Source organism: Amia ocellicauda, chromosome 13 (assembly GCF_036373705.1).
Source record: "Amia ocellicauda isolate fAmiCal2 chromosome 13, fAmiCal2.hap1, whole genome shotgun sequence".
In the NCBI taxonomy this organism is placed as follows: Eukaryota; Metazoa; Chordata; class Actinopteri; order Amiiformes; family Amiidae; genus Amia; species Amia ocellicauda.
In genome coordinates, this window is record NC_089862.1 from 29,843,276 (window position 1) to 29,856,467 (window position 13,192).

General features: G+C 41.9%; 1 protein-coding gene across 1 annotated transcript in view; it reads right to left on the bottom strand.

Annotated features, from left to right (window-relative positions):
* Window positions 1-13,192, bottom strand: part of frmpd1a (FERM and PDZ domain containing 1a) — a 51,809-nt gene that overhangs the window by 5,506 nt on the left and 33,111 nt on the right. The window contains exons 4-15 of the mRNA XM_066720563.1: window positions 11,067-11,169; window positions 9,936-9,981; window positions 8,747-8,851; window positions 7,635-7,730; window positions 7,021-7,146; window positions 6,374-6,493; window positions 4,422-4,558; window positions 3,727-3,853; window positions 3,096-3,191; window positions 2,110-2,292; window positions 1,625-1,769; window positions 643-1,422 (exon numbers count right to left, since the gene is read on the bottom strand). Coding sequence (XP_066576660.1) covers window positions 643-1,422; window positions 1,625-1,769; window positions 2,110-2,292; window positions 3,096-3,191; window positions 3,727-3,853; window positions 4,422-4,558; window positions 6,374-6,493; window positions 7,021-7,146; window positions 7,635-7,730; window positions 8,747-8,851; window positions 9,936-9,981; window positions 11,067-11,169 — 2,064 coding nt within the window. The remainder of the gene's footprint in view (window positions 1-642; window positions 1,423-1,624; window positions 1,770-2,109; window positions 2,293-3,095; window positions 3,192-3,726; window positions 3,854-4,421; window positions 4,559-6,373; window positions 6,494-7,020; window positions 7,147-7,634; window positions 7,731-8,746; window positions 8,852-9,935; window positions 9,982-11,066; window positions 11,170-13,192) is intronic.

Consider the following 13,192-nt stretch of genomic DNA (forward strand, 5'->3'; position numbering starts at 1 on the left):
TGTTAATGAGCGATTGAGACTAGGTAAATGACCACCGTGGGATCGCATCTTCCTAGTGCACATCAAAGACGGACATCTGCTTTTTGTATCCATCACCTCTTCACGGGAGGACAGATCGTAAAACGGACCCGGACCTGTATCTTCTGATTGGATGAACGGCCATAAGATGTTATGTCATTTTCCCTATAAAAGTTGTACTCATGTCTGTAAACATTAAGCCTCACTGAAGGAATTATTTCTGACAGTGGAGCTTCCGAGCCGGCCCGATTAAAGTTCTGTTTGCTTTGTCTCCGCGACTTCTCCACTTATTTCCGAGACGGTTCTACAACAATGTACAATAATGATTATTTTGCAGCAACCATAAATATCAAACAATTTTCTCAGAATGTAAATCTTCTAATTACATTTAAGGGGCTACAATCTCACTGTAATTAAATATTCTTTCTGCATATTATGTAATCGCCTGACCCAGCATCTTCTTTCTAAATTAAAATTTTGGCAAACCGTTTCCCTGTTCTAGAGCCCTCTAATGTACATAATGTTAAATAAAGGGTAAAAAACAACACTACTGAGATTCCTTCAGACAGTCCAAATGGGACTGACAAGGGTGATGCTTTTTGGGATGAGGTTAGTGTGACTGACCTGGGGATAAGGCGTTGGTAGGAGTGAGTCTTTCAGGGGCATCGAAGAATTCATCATCAGAGCTGCTGTCTCCGAACCCGGGGGGGGGCTGGAGAATAGGAGGCGGCTCCAGAAGCTCCAGAGATTCATCCTCGGGTGACGGGTGAGGGGCACCAGGCAGGCTTCTCTCGTGGGCACTGTCGGGAGTGAGATTAGCGCAGAGGTTATAGTACGGTCTGGCGTCCTCCTCAAAGGTGAACACACAGTCAAAGACCGTGTCGTTCAGTTCACTGCCTCCTGACGGGCTGGGCACCAGGTCTGGGTCCACAAGGGAGTCGGCCATATGGGAAAGCTGGGAGAAGCAAAGAAAAGGGTCGTTCTCCATGGTGCCGCTGCGGTCTTCCCTTGCAGGTTGCTCGGGCAAGTCCAGCAGGTAGGGGTGATGGACCTCCAGGAGCAATGTCCGGCTGGATGAACAAGCCATCAGATCGTCCTCCTCCAGCGCATCCATGGAATCACTGGAGTAGCTGGTGTTGAACCTGGAATCCTCCCTGCTCTCGGTGCGGCAGGAGTCAGAGGCCTCCGAAAGACTGTTCTCTTCGTTCTCCTCCAGGCCCTGCTCTCCCTCCGCCCCCTGGGCCTCCAGCTCTCCTTCTTCCTTCAGCTCTTCAGCTTCCTGCCCTGCCCCCGCTATCTCTGCCCCAGGGTTGTCTTTCGGGAAGTGCAGCTCGGCCATCACGTCCTGAGCGGAGTCTATTTCAGAGGATTCCTCTGAGTCACTGCAGCCCCTCGAAACGTAACCTAAAATACAACGGAGAGGAATTTTCCGATTTGTGATAATGTTTATTGACATCTTTCATCTCTCTGGAAATTGCCATTCTTGGAACTACAGCTCCAGTCCTCCAGGTCTGCAGGTTGTCCATTTTTCTTTCTAATATTGGGCCACCATTACTTATTTATTTATTGGTAAATAATAGATTCACTTGGCATATCAGTCACCTACCTTCCTCAGCTGAGATACGATGTGTTTTGGTGTTTCCTGTCCAGGAGAACACAGATACACCTGAGTCCACAAACAGCCTGTAGTATCCAGCGATGAGGCAGGCCATGTCTTTAGCAGCATGAGACTCCATCAGCAATGTAATTGGCTGCAGACAGTAGAGAGCAAAGCAGGTTGAATAAAGACCCATGTGGCTAGATGCAGGACTGCATAGACTGAAGAGCCTGAGCTCTCTGTAAACCTGTCCTCAAGGGCAACCATCCAACAATGTTGTATAGGTCTTTTTTAATCATCATCTGCATTACACCTACAAAATAATTTAGATTAGCTTACATAACTAAATAGTTGATTTAATTAAGCAATTAAGAACTCCTGTGGATAAAAAAAAAAAAAAAGGAAATGGTCTGACGTTTGAGGACCGGATTTAAAGAAGACTTCTGTATATTCTCCTTCGAAGGATCACGGAGGATAGCTGTCTGATACTGTACCTTGATGTCCTGCAGGTAGATCTTCACCATGCTGACCTTCTCTGACTCTGGCATCAGCTCCACGCGGCTGATGCTCAGGAATTCGGTCAGGGTGGTCATGATGTTCAGCTTGTGGTTGATGATCTGGCTGACCCCATACTTGGCCCCAACAAGCAGCGTGACCACAGACTCTCTGTCCTGAAGCTGAACAGAAGGTGAAGGTCAGAAAATCTCACCGACTCTTTCATGTGATTTCAAGAACAGGACAGGCGGGAGACCTCAGGAACAAAAAGGCCTGCTGCACTAAAGCACTGGCCTATTTGGTCCAACTAAGCCCGCAGTTACTTAACCAGTCTGACTTGCTGATATAACACATAAATGTCATAATTCTACATGTTAGAAATGGTGCAATTTAAATCAAAATAATTTGATTTCAAGTGAGGTTCAGTCATGCCAAACACAGTGGTTTAAGTGACTCATTGAAGTGGGTAAGGCTGAATTACAACAGCGGTGTTACAGAGACCAGTCTGTTTGACTTTGCCATAGTGCACAACATTGGGCAAGACTGAAACTCAGCCCAGGGTGCAAACACATTGGAGTAAATCTTGAGTAAACAAGATCTTGGTATTTTTAAGCTTTGATTAAGCTCTATTGCATAAGGTTCATATTTCAAAGTGCAATATCAACAAAGCTGAGACTGTGAAATTGGGTGGATTGCCAGGGCATAAAGACCGATTCTTCTCTATACAGAATATACGCCCACCGCTTAATGTTGAACCAACTGCAAAATGTTTCAGACCAATAGAAATAAAGACGTACATGTTATTAAGTATATATCAAATCAAGTATATGGATTGTAGTAAGGTATAAAAGTGGGACAATAACTAGGTTTAATGAATACATTGAAAAGTCACACAGGCATTACATTCTCAGTTTAGGTCTTAAACACTATATATTTATAGAAATATAGGAACAAAGGAAAACTTTAAGATTGTTTGCTAACATACCATTATAGTAGCGCTAAAGGCCTTTCCTCCATATGATTTTAGCTCTCCCAGTATTTTCAAATAATTCAGCCTTGCCTGAGCTGCTGAGATGAGCTGCTGCAGGGAGAAATGTATAGATTTTACAGGTAGAGTATTGTAACTGCAAACAGTAAAGTGTGATCAATGTATTATGCAGAATCAGAAATGGTTGCATTTATTCAAACAATCTACACATATTCTGTGCACATATCACCACAATGTTTTGATTATTAAAATATTATCTGTAATTCAATCTCGGTCTACTCTGACTATCCCACAGAAAGATCAGTAACAGCCTTTCAAACTTTGAGCCGTGGTCACAAATTAAAAATCTGGATATTATCAGTTGCCCAAGATGATCAAGACTGTTTCTTCAAGAATCTTTCATTCTATCTGCACTTCAAATCCTAATATATTTCTGTCCATTAAGAAACATATGATTAAAGGTAATAAAGTCTGTTCCTTTTTTTGACTTAATGCCATAATGAGACAGAGTTTGTGTTTTACAGAAATGTGGTCAACAGTCCCAATAGAAAATTCCTAATGAGTATGAATAATTTTCTAATGATAATTAACACAATATAATGCAATAACTGATAACTGCTTGTTCCACCTTTTGCCTTGGCTCAAGTAAAGCCTGGGTCTTCTTCATGTGGTAACTGATGGCTTTCTTCAGGTCTTTGTCTCTCATGTTACGCAGCAGAGTGGGAGAGATGAAGTTTTCAATGCCCCACTCCTTCCTGTCGACACCGATAACAACAGTGAGGCATATAACGCGCTCATTCTGTGGGCTGGAGAGAACGGCCCACGTGCATCGTTCAGATTTTCAGAGGGATACATATTCTCTACAATATCAAAAGAGTGGTTTGTCTTGAAATATAAATATCTTTTGGACGAGAACTAGGCAAACGCAGTGAGATCAGACTTTCAACTGTGTCAGCGCTCACCCTGCTCCTGTACAATGTGTATTGATGTCACTGCTCATTTGATCAAGGATCCAGTATATTAAGCTACATAACACATACATAATCTGCTCATTTATTTCTTCCATTAATAATTCTGTGTGTAAAATAAAAGTTGTTTCTTAAATTAATGCAGAATCTTAACAACTTTCCATCTGTGTCCGCAACCTCAATGGTGTCAAGAGGAATTCCCCAGAACATTTAAATGTATGTCTGTATGAGAACATGTATGAGTTTGTGCTGTATGTATGTGTGAGTATGTGTGTGTGCTGCAATTTGCCATGTACCCATAGGCCTTTATTATGTGTGATGCACGTATGTGTGCGCGCTATGTGGTGGCACTCACGCGATGCTCTTGAGGGAGAGTTTGTGGGGCTGTCCGCAGGTGTGCAGGCGTTCCTGGATATGCAGGGCTGCCAGCCGCAGGGCCATGTTACACTTCATCTCCACGGCGAATCGCTCCTGCAACACGTCACTGCAGCTCTGTGGAGACAGCAGGCCTCACCGTCAGCCCGTCTGCACCCACGACATTCTCACAGGTGCCGAGAGAGCGGCTCCTTCTCAACAGGACAGCTTAGTAATTTAAAATATATAATCACAGTGCATTATTCGTTATAGAATGCATGTTATTATTACACAAACAATATATATATTTCTTATACAATGTGGTATGCAACAGCTTATTTTTTTATTCTGGTGTGTTGCACTTTGCGTTTTATTTTGATTGTAGTTTGTGACACATGACCACGCATTGAAAGGTGTGTTGGGGTAAACTCGAGGTGAAAGCCAGAAGTGTGCTGTATTATCACTTCCTCTCACATCTCCAGGAAGATCCAAAACAAGGTTTTGTGCAGAGAGAAGCATTAAGTTATGGCACTCCAGATATTGTTTGGATACTATAAACTCTAGGTAAGACACAAACTAATATTATTTTTAATATGCAGTTGCTTTCGCTGAGATCCCTGATGAATACACTGAATAGAAAACCCAATACGAATGACAGAAGGAAAGTTGATGTGTATTGACACAGAATAAATAGGGGTTGTGAGTGACTCTGATAATAAGGCTGTGGTCTTCCCTTCAGACCTTCCCATTATTAAAGAGAGTGAGGTTAATAAATATTTGGACAGTGACACAACTGTAATCATTTTGGCTCTGTATGCCACCACAATCAATTTGAAAGGAAACAAAGAAGATGTGCAAGATGTGCTTTAAGTGTAGACTTTCATCTTTAATTTGAGGGTAGTTACATCCAAATTGGGTGAACGGTGTAGGAATTACACCCATTTGTAGATATGGTCCCCCCAATTTTAGGGTCTCAAAAGTATTTGGACAAACTAACAATCATTAATTAAATTGTGAGTTTCAATACTTGGTTGCAAACCCTTGCCTGAAGTCTGTAACCCATTGACATCACCAGATGTTCTTGGGGTGTACCAGGGAATAAACACAGCAAGTGTCCAGTCTCTCCTAGCTCTGCTTCTCATTCGGGACTAATGCATTTACTGCTCCACATAACATTAAATCATTTGCTGGAAGTCTTGCTGATCAATACCAGTCACCGAATGCATTTCCACATCACTGCATGCTGTGCACAGGAAATTATAGAAGAGTTGCCACCAACCGAGGCCTCAGACCTTTATCAGGGATCCGAAATTTCAAGAATCTTACAAGCTCTTAAGCCTTGTCTATTTTGAGGCAGACGTACTCGTTTTTTCATTGTCTGGCTGACAGCAGAAGACCTCCCCCACACAGTAAAATAAGTTACTGGTTATGGACTAAAATGTCATATTCAATATCTGTTCAAGCCTGAAACTAAAGCAACAGGTTCCATTTTCATTATTTACATGGTGCATACCTATATTGAATTTAGACTCTCTGATTTAGGTTTTTTCATGCTAACTGATAGTTACAGCAAAATCTCTAGAAGTCCATTGTTAAGATTGGCACAGGATTCATTCTATTCATGTTGCACAACTCTCTGAAGCTCCTCTGTTGAGTATAATGCACTTCACCTTGCACCACATTTACATACTATTTGTATGCGACTGGATTTCTGTGCCAAAATACAAGGAAATACCTGTGTTTGTTTTTCTGAACACCCTGAGATGGCCCTGAAACCCCACTTCATAATGGCTTCCTTTATTAAGTACAATAAGCCATTATAAAGCACAGGGACACATGGTAAACACATCTGGTAAGATTTGACTGAGTTAATTAAAATGTCGACGAATGTCTCCGAGTTGAAATGTGTAGGATAGAGTGAAATCTCTCTGTATTGCAAGTGGAGCATCTCACCTGTAAGTAGAGATACTCAAAGGCCACTGGGTCTTCCTGTAGGAGTTCCAGGGGGTCTCTGGGGACAAAACACACTCTGAAGAGGCACCTGTAGTTATGCGCCTCCTTCTTCTGTACCACCTAGACAACAGAACAACCATCAGTTGCACAACCACACTTGGCACACAGTGCGGTCTCAGAACAGAGAGAGAGACACAAAGCCTGCTGACACCAAAGCTTTTGTGCTGAAACCATTAGAAATACTCACCTTCACATGGTCGATTTCCATAACCACTAATACCTGACTAATGCAGAGTAAACATGCTTAAAACCACTGTATCATTACTGCTATTACCATTTCAGTAATCAACAGCATTATGACCAATTATAATTATGTTTATGACCATAAATATGCCTTTTATACTGGAAAGTAATCCATTATTGTATAATCTAGAGTGGCAGGAAAGCCTAACACACACAAAAGTAATTAGGTAAGTGCAGCTTCATTTAACATTGTGTCTCAATCAAGATCAAATAATTATCAGTACTATGAGTAGTAGCAGTAGCCATAACACGAATTATAATAGTAGTAGTATTATGATAATGCTTGTCACTGATAATTATTTTCTGAAAAGCAGTATCAAGGGGTCCCATCTGTGGCTCATTACTTGTTCAATGTATTCCTCAGCATGCAGAAGGTAGATCCGGGCAATGTTGTACTGTTCTTCCAGCACCAGAGCAAAGTGCTCAATGCAGCGGATCGACAGCTTCTCCTTCAGGGTCAGAATAATGTCCTGGGATTAGGGAAAACACACGGCAAACCAGTCTTTAATATCCACATGTGCGTTTCATGCCTCCTCAGTGAAGAGCACTGCAACGAGGCTGAAGAAACATAATACAGCTTAATCAGCTCAATTGTGAAATACGTCAATGAAGGGCAACAACCTCTCAGCAAATCATTCAGATCTGACACTAATAAAATTACAGGAGCTCGTATCTGTGTTTGTGACAGAAGGGTCCCACCTGATTTATTCAAAATTCACTTTGCTAAGCAGTGGAACGCTCTTGAGAAGTAAAATCCATCCATACGGGCATTGTTTTTCAAAAATGTAAATAAATTACATGACTAAACAATAGCTTATTTTTAAGGAAGACAAAACCCGTGTCATCCTTTTACCCCAACTACTCTTCAGCTGTCAGGAAGTACATTTATTCTCTTAAAACGTATCTGATAATTTTAATTGAGACATACTCAATGGTGTTGGTTAAAAGAAAAAAGTACCTTTACGGTGGTTTTCTCCTCAAACTTGAACGCTTTCGTCTGGCCATTTTCCAGATACACCTTGAGGACATTGGGAAGGAAGAGCAGCGAGTTACCCTGAATGAGAAAAAAAACATTGATCAGATGACACATAAAGATAAGCCCACTTTCAAGGCACTTTACTGTGAACGGTGTTGTACAAATAAAGAAAGTAAAGTAAGAAAGTATAGAAGGTAAGAAATAAGTCACCTTGTACCAAAAAAAAGCAGCAATAATAATTAAGAAGCAATTGGAATCACCTAGTCTGAATGGATTTTAAGGTTATTAAAAGATAAACATGTCTCGGTTGGCAGAAAAAAAGTTTAGTAAGGATAAGAAAGAGCATAAAACCTGCAGGGGAGGCATAATGACATCTTAATCCCATAATTGTTTTAAAAGGCTGCTGTATCATCATTCTTTAAGTCACTCCACCAGCAACTGGAGCCATAGAAGAGCCCCTCTCAGTAATATCCCTCGTGGGGGGGGGTGACTTTGACAGTTAGTTTTGGCAAGCTTCTGCCTCTGCCTGATGGACACTGCAGAAACTGTGACTTTCTTTTTTGAGAAAGTATGCATTCTTGGGTTTGATTTTAGTAAACGGTGTGGAGTCTGAGTTGCAAGTAATCTGCCAGAAAATAAGGCATGACGAGAGTGACCCCTCACAGGTGATGCCAAAAGGCAGAAGGCTGAATATAAGTTTCTTGACCTCATCACTAATATGACAGAGGATAATAAAGAACCTTGGATCCATTCTCTGTGCCACTTATTTCTTTCTTCCCGGCCTGGAAATATGACCTGGCTTCAGCTGTACTGAAATTGTCTGTGCTTCTCACTGTGCACACAGCGGGGCAGACGAAATTGCAGCACCAGCCACGGATTAGCATGTGCAAGACACCACTCGTATTTGACCTGCTGTCTCGGGCATTTAGACATTTAGGTGATTCCAGTTGCTTCCAACTGTTATTGCTTCACCTCCGAATGCCTGATCCCAACATAGCGACCAGAAGGGTGTGAGGTCTGATCGTTTGAACCCTCTACCAGGTTGTGGTGGGAGAGTGTGTCCGGCATGTGGGGCGGCCAGATGAACTTCTTACCTGAGTGTGACCGTTGACCAACACCTCCTCTGCAAAGCGCACCTTCACTGGGTTGGTCTTCAGCCGAGCACGCTTCTCTGCTGTGATAAAGGAGGACTTTGGCCCCTGTGAAACACACAGCCTGCCTTACTGTGAGCCACAGGACACACACAGTCATAAACACAAGGACAGGGTAAACTGGATATATATGCACTGGTGGCCTGAATTATGTAAACTCCTGAACTATCATACTGAAATACTGCTACAGCCAAGAAAGAAAGAATCCACATATACCACAAATATAGAAAATGCATTTTTCTGATTTCCTTTATTTTCAACACAATAACCATTTGGTATTTTTACTCAAAATGAAACCTCTGATGATCTTTGCATTATGTGGCCATTTTCATTTCCTGTGAATGTGTGTATTGTAATACTTTGCAGACTGGAGTGTGGCATCAGGAGTAGCTGTAGCCATATTGTAAATGGGTTCAGATTTGAACAAGCTTTGCTTGTTCCCACATATGGTTCATGTATGAAAAGCCTCTAACCCTTTTAAGTCGGACTGGCTGTCGGGAGGGACAGTCGTCTTGCCGACAGATTAACACGGAGGTTTTTGGGAGATTTTTGTTCTTAGCAGATGCTGTGTCCGCACTCATATCCCCTGATCTCATTTATCGATATGGATAAGACCTGGGGTGGGATTTATCCCCTTACTTATGCTCCGCATTGGGGTTATAATGAGAGCTCTTCCCCGGATTAATCTGCATTAAAATCTGGGCAGAGCTGTAAGTATTAAATATGTGTTATGAGTCGCGACTGGTGGGCTGCAAATAAATCTAGCAAACCAGACAAGCATTATTGCACCCAGCTGGGGCCAAACTCGTAATCAGCTTTACCTACCATGTTGGAAGTGGTTATTGTTGGACTACTTCACATGACCACAAGCTCACATTAAAGGCTATTAATCAGGTTTAGTTTACAGGAGTCGGCTGAGCTGGAGGCAGCGATCCAGGCTATAGACTGCTGAAGTGGTGGGTCCATTCTCCTATGGCTCTGACCTCACTGTTTGTGGGCCTCGACATGTGTTCCTATGGGTATTTTGTCAAGGGCTTTGAAAATTAACAACAACAAAAAACACGGTACAAATGTCTCTGCTGCTTAACGAATGCATTGGACCCAGCAAGTAATATGGGGCTATAACACTTACTGTGGTATGTCTGAGAACAGTGACCGTCACAGAGTGTTTTGATTCCCTGGAATACATAAGGAAAATGTATGTTTATAAAGGAAATCTCTGTCTGTGAAACTCCATTCAATTAATCACCAGTAGCACTTTGTAAGCTTGCCTCGTACTTAATGCTCTTTCAGTCACCATTTTTCCAGTGGCTCTCCACTCATTCCTACCTACTATACTCATATTTTACTAATGTGAAAAGGAGGACTCCAATAGCACACTGCATTGATATTAGTCTGATTTATGTTTTTTTGTTTTAACCTAATTATGGGCACTGGAGTCATGCTTGGGCAGCTAATGGCATAATAATACAGGAAGGATAAAACACTCTTTAATTCCCTGTTGATTTACTATGAAAAAAACAACATGGATTTTCATAACAACCCATCATCTCACACTCATTCTGATAAAAAAAGCTGTTTCCTCTCAACTAGAATTTTTTCTTCCTTTCATCAAGAGGAGTGTCATTACACAGCTCTCTCTGAGGATTATTTAATTAGCCTACATCACTTTGTATGTTTTCATAAATTGCTGTTGACTTGAAAAGAAACGATAGAGAAAATGCTTGCCACTCAAGACCAAAGTCTAATAACACTCAAGATCTGACAGTATAGACAGCATTTCTCCCAGGCTTTCAACAACTGTCCATAGCCTCATTCTACATTATCTACAATAGCTCACCTAATGGTACCTTGGTGACCATCACAGACTTTCAATAAGAACATGCTATAAATACTTGAATGGGCTGAATGACAAAATAAGATTTTCAGCATCTTATTTCCAAATTACTGTGGAATTGTGAAGCCAGCTACAAATTGTGTTTCTATCCTACTTTTTCAGCCCACAAATTGCTCTTTTGTGTTGTTTTCGGAGGCCCAGGAGATTTCAACCTGAAACCTTGTACCCTCTCCAATTTTGACCTAAGCTGTGAGAAACCGGTCATTGAAAGTGTGTTTTCATTCTTATTCTCAAGTTACTGGCAACTCAAAACAGGGTTTCCTTCAAACATGACATTTACCCCCACAAAGGACTTCTGTACCGCAAAATAATTAATAATGTATACAATACATGGTTATATACAGACAATGCCCAATTGTTGGTTACCTGATGATATCAGCCGCCTGCTGGCCAGTCAGGTCGTCAACAAGAACATTGTTGAGCTTCAGGATCTGGTCCCCAGGAGCTAACCTCCCCTCCGCTGGACTTCCTGCAGTGATGACATTCACAGATTTAATCTCCAAGGGGTTGCACAGCAGCAGTGGATGGACTAGTGCTTACTGTGCCCTATGTGATCAGGACTGGGAAGATTGGCCATTGAATGCCAAACATTTGCTGAACTGCTGAACACTGGTTGACTATTGAGTTAATGGTGATGCAGCATTTATGTCGGGGTAGTCTAGATCTGAAAGCTTTGTGGACAGCTGAAGATGTTTAAATATACAGTGAGGGAAAAAAGTATTTGATCCCCTGCAGATTTTGTATGTTTGCCCACTGACAAAGAAATGATCAGTCTATAATTTTAATGGTAGGTGTATTTTAACAGTGAGAGAGAGAATAACAACAAAAAAATCCAGAAAAACGCATTTCAAAAAAGTTATAAATTGATTTGCATGTTAATGAGGGAAATAAGTATTTGATCTCCTATCAGTCAGCAAGATTTCTGGCTCCCAGGTGTCTTTTATACAGGTAACGAGCTGAGATTAGGAGTTCTCTCTTAAAGGGAGTGCTCCTAATCTCAGCTCGTTACCTGTATAAAAGACACCTATCCACAGAAGCAATCAATCAATCAGATTCCAAACTCTCCACCATGGCCAAGACCAAAGAGCTGTCCAAGGATGTCAGGGACAAGATTGTAGACCTACACAAGGCTGGAATGAGCTACAAGACCATCGCCAAGCAGCTTGGTGAGAAGGTGACAACAGTTGGTGCGTTAATTCGCAAATGGAAGAAACACAAAATAACTGTCAGTCTCCCTCGGTCTGGGGCTCCATGCAAGATCTCACCTCGTGGAGTTTCAATGATCATGAGAACGGTGAGGAATCAGCCCAGAACTACACGGGAGGATCTTGTTAATGATCTCAAGGCAGCTGGGACCATAGTCACCAAGAAAACAGTTGGTAACACACTACGCCGTGAAGGACTGAAATCCTGCAGCGCCCGCAAGGTCCCCCTGCTCAAGAAAGCACATGTACAGGCCCGTCTGAAGTTTGCCAATGAACATCTGAATGATTCAGAGGAGAACTGGGTGAAATTGTTGTGGTCAAATGAGACCAAAATCAAGCTCTTTGGCATCAACTCAACCCTCCGTGTTTGGAGGAGGAGGAATGACCCCAAGAACACCATCCCCACCGTCAAACATGGAGGTGGAAACATTATGCTTTGGGGGTATTTTTCTGCTAAGGGGACAGGACAACTGCACCGCATCAAAGGGACGATGGACGGGGCCATGTACCGTCAAATCTTGGGTGAGAACCTCCTTCCCTCAGCCAGGGCATTGAAAATGGGTCGTGGATGGATATTCCAGCATGACAATGACCCAAAACGCACAGCCAAGGCAACAAAGGAGTGGCTCAAGAAGAATACTTGGAGAGGATCTGCAAAGAGGAGTGGGACAAAATCCCTCCTGAGATGTGTGCAAACCTGGTGGCCAACTACAAGAAACGTCTGACCTCTGTGATTGCCAACAAGGGTTTTGCCACCAAGTACTAAGTCGAAGGGGTCAAATACTTATTTCCCTCATTAACATGCAAATCAATTTATAACTTTTTTGAAATGCGTTTTTCTGGATTTTTTTGTTGTTATTCTGTCTCTCACGGTTAAAATACACCTACCATTAAAATTATAGACTGATCATTTCTTTGTCAGTGGGCAAACGTACAAAATCTGCAGGGGATCAAATACTTTTTTCCCCTCACTGTATAGTGTTTATTGTGATGAACGAACTGTCTAGAATCTCTAGTAATCATAAAAAATGCACAGAAAAAGAAAAGTGGATTCATTTGATGAACTGTCCCATCCTCCCGATTTATTGCAGAGGCTATCATGTCTAAGGGGATATCTCAGGGCATCATCACAGTTTACAGCTTCAGCCCCACCACACAGCACCACCACTGCTCCATGTGTCTCACACCGGGAATGCCCAGTCAAGTCACAATGGACACAGGAGTTAAATAAAAATACATTTATGATTGGAACGTGTTTCTATTATAATGCCATGATAATTAACTTCC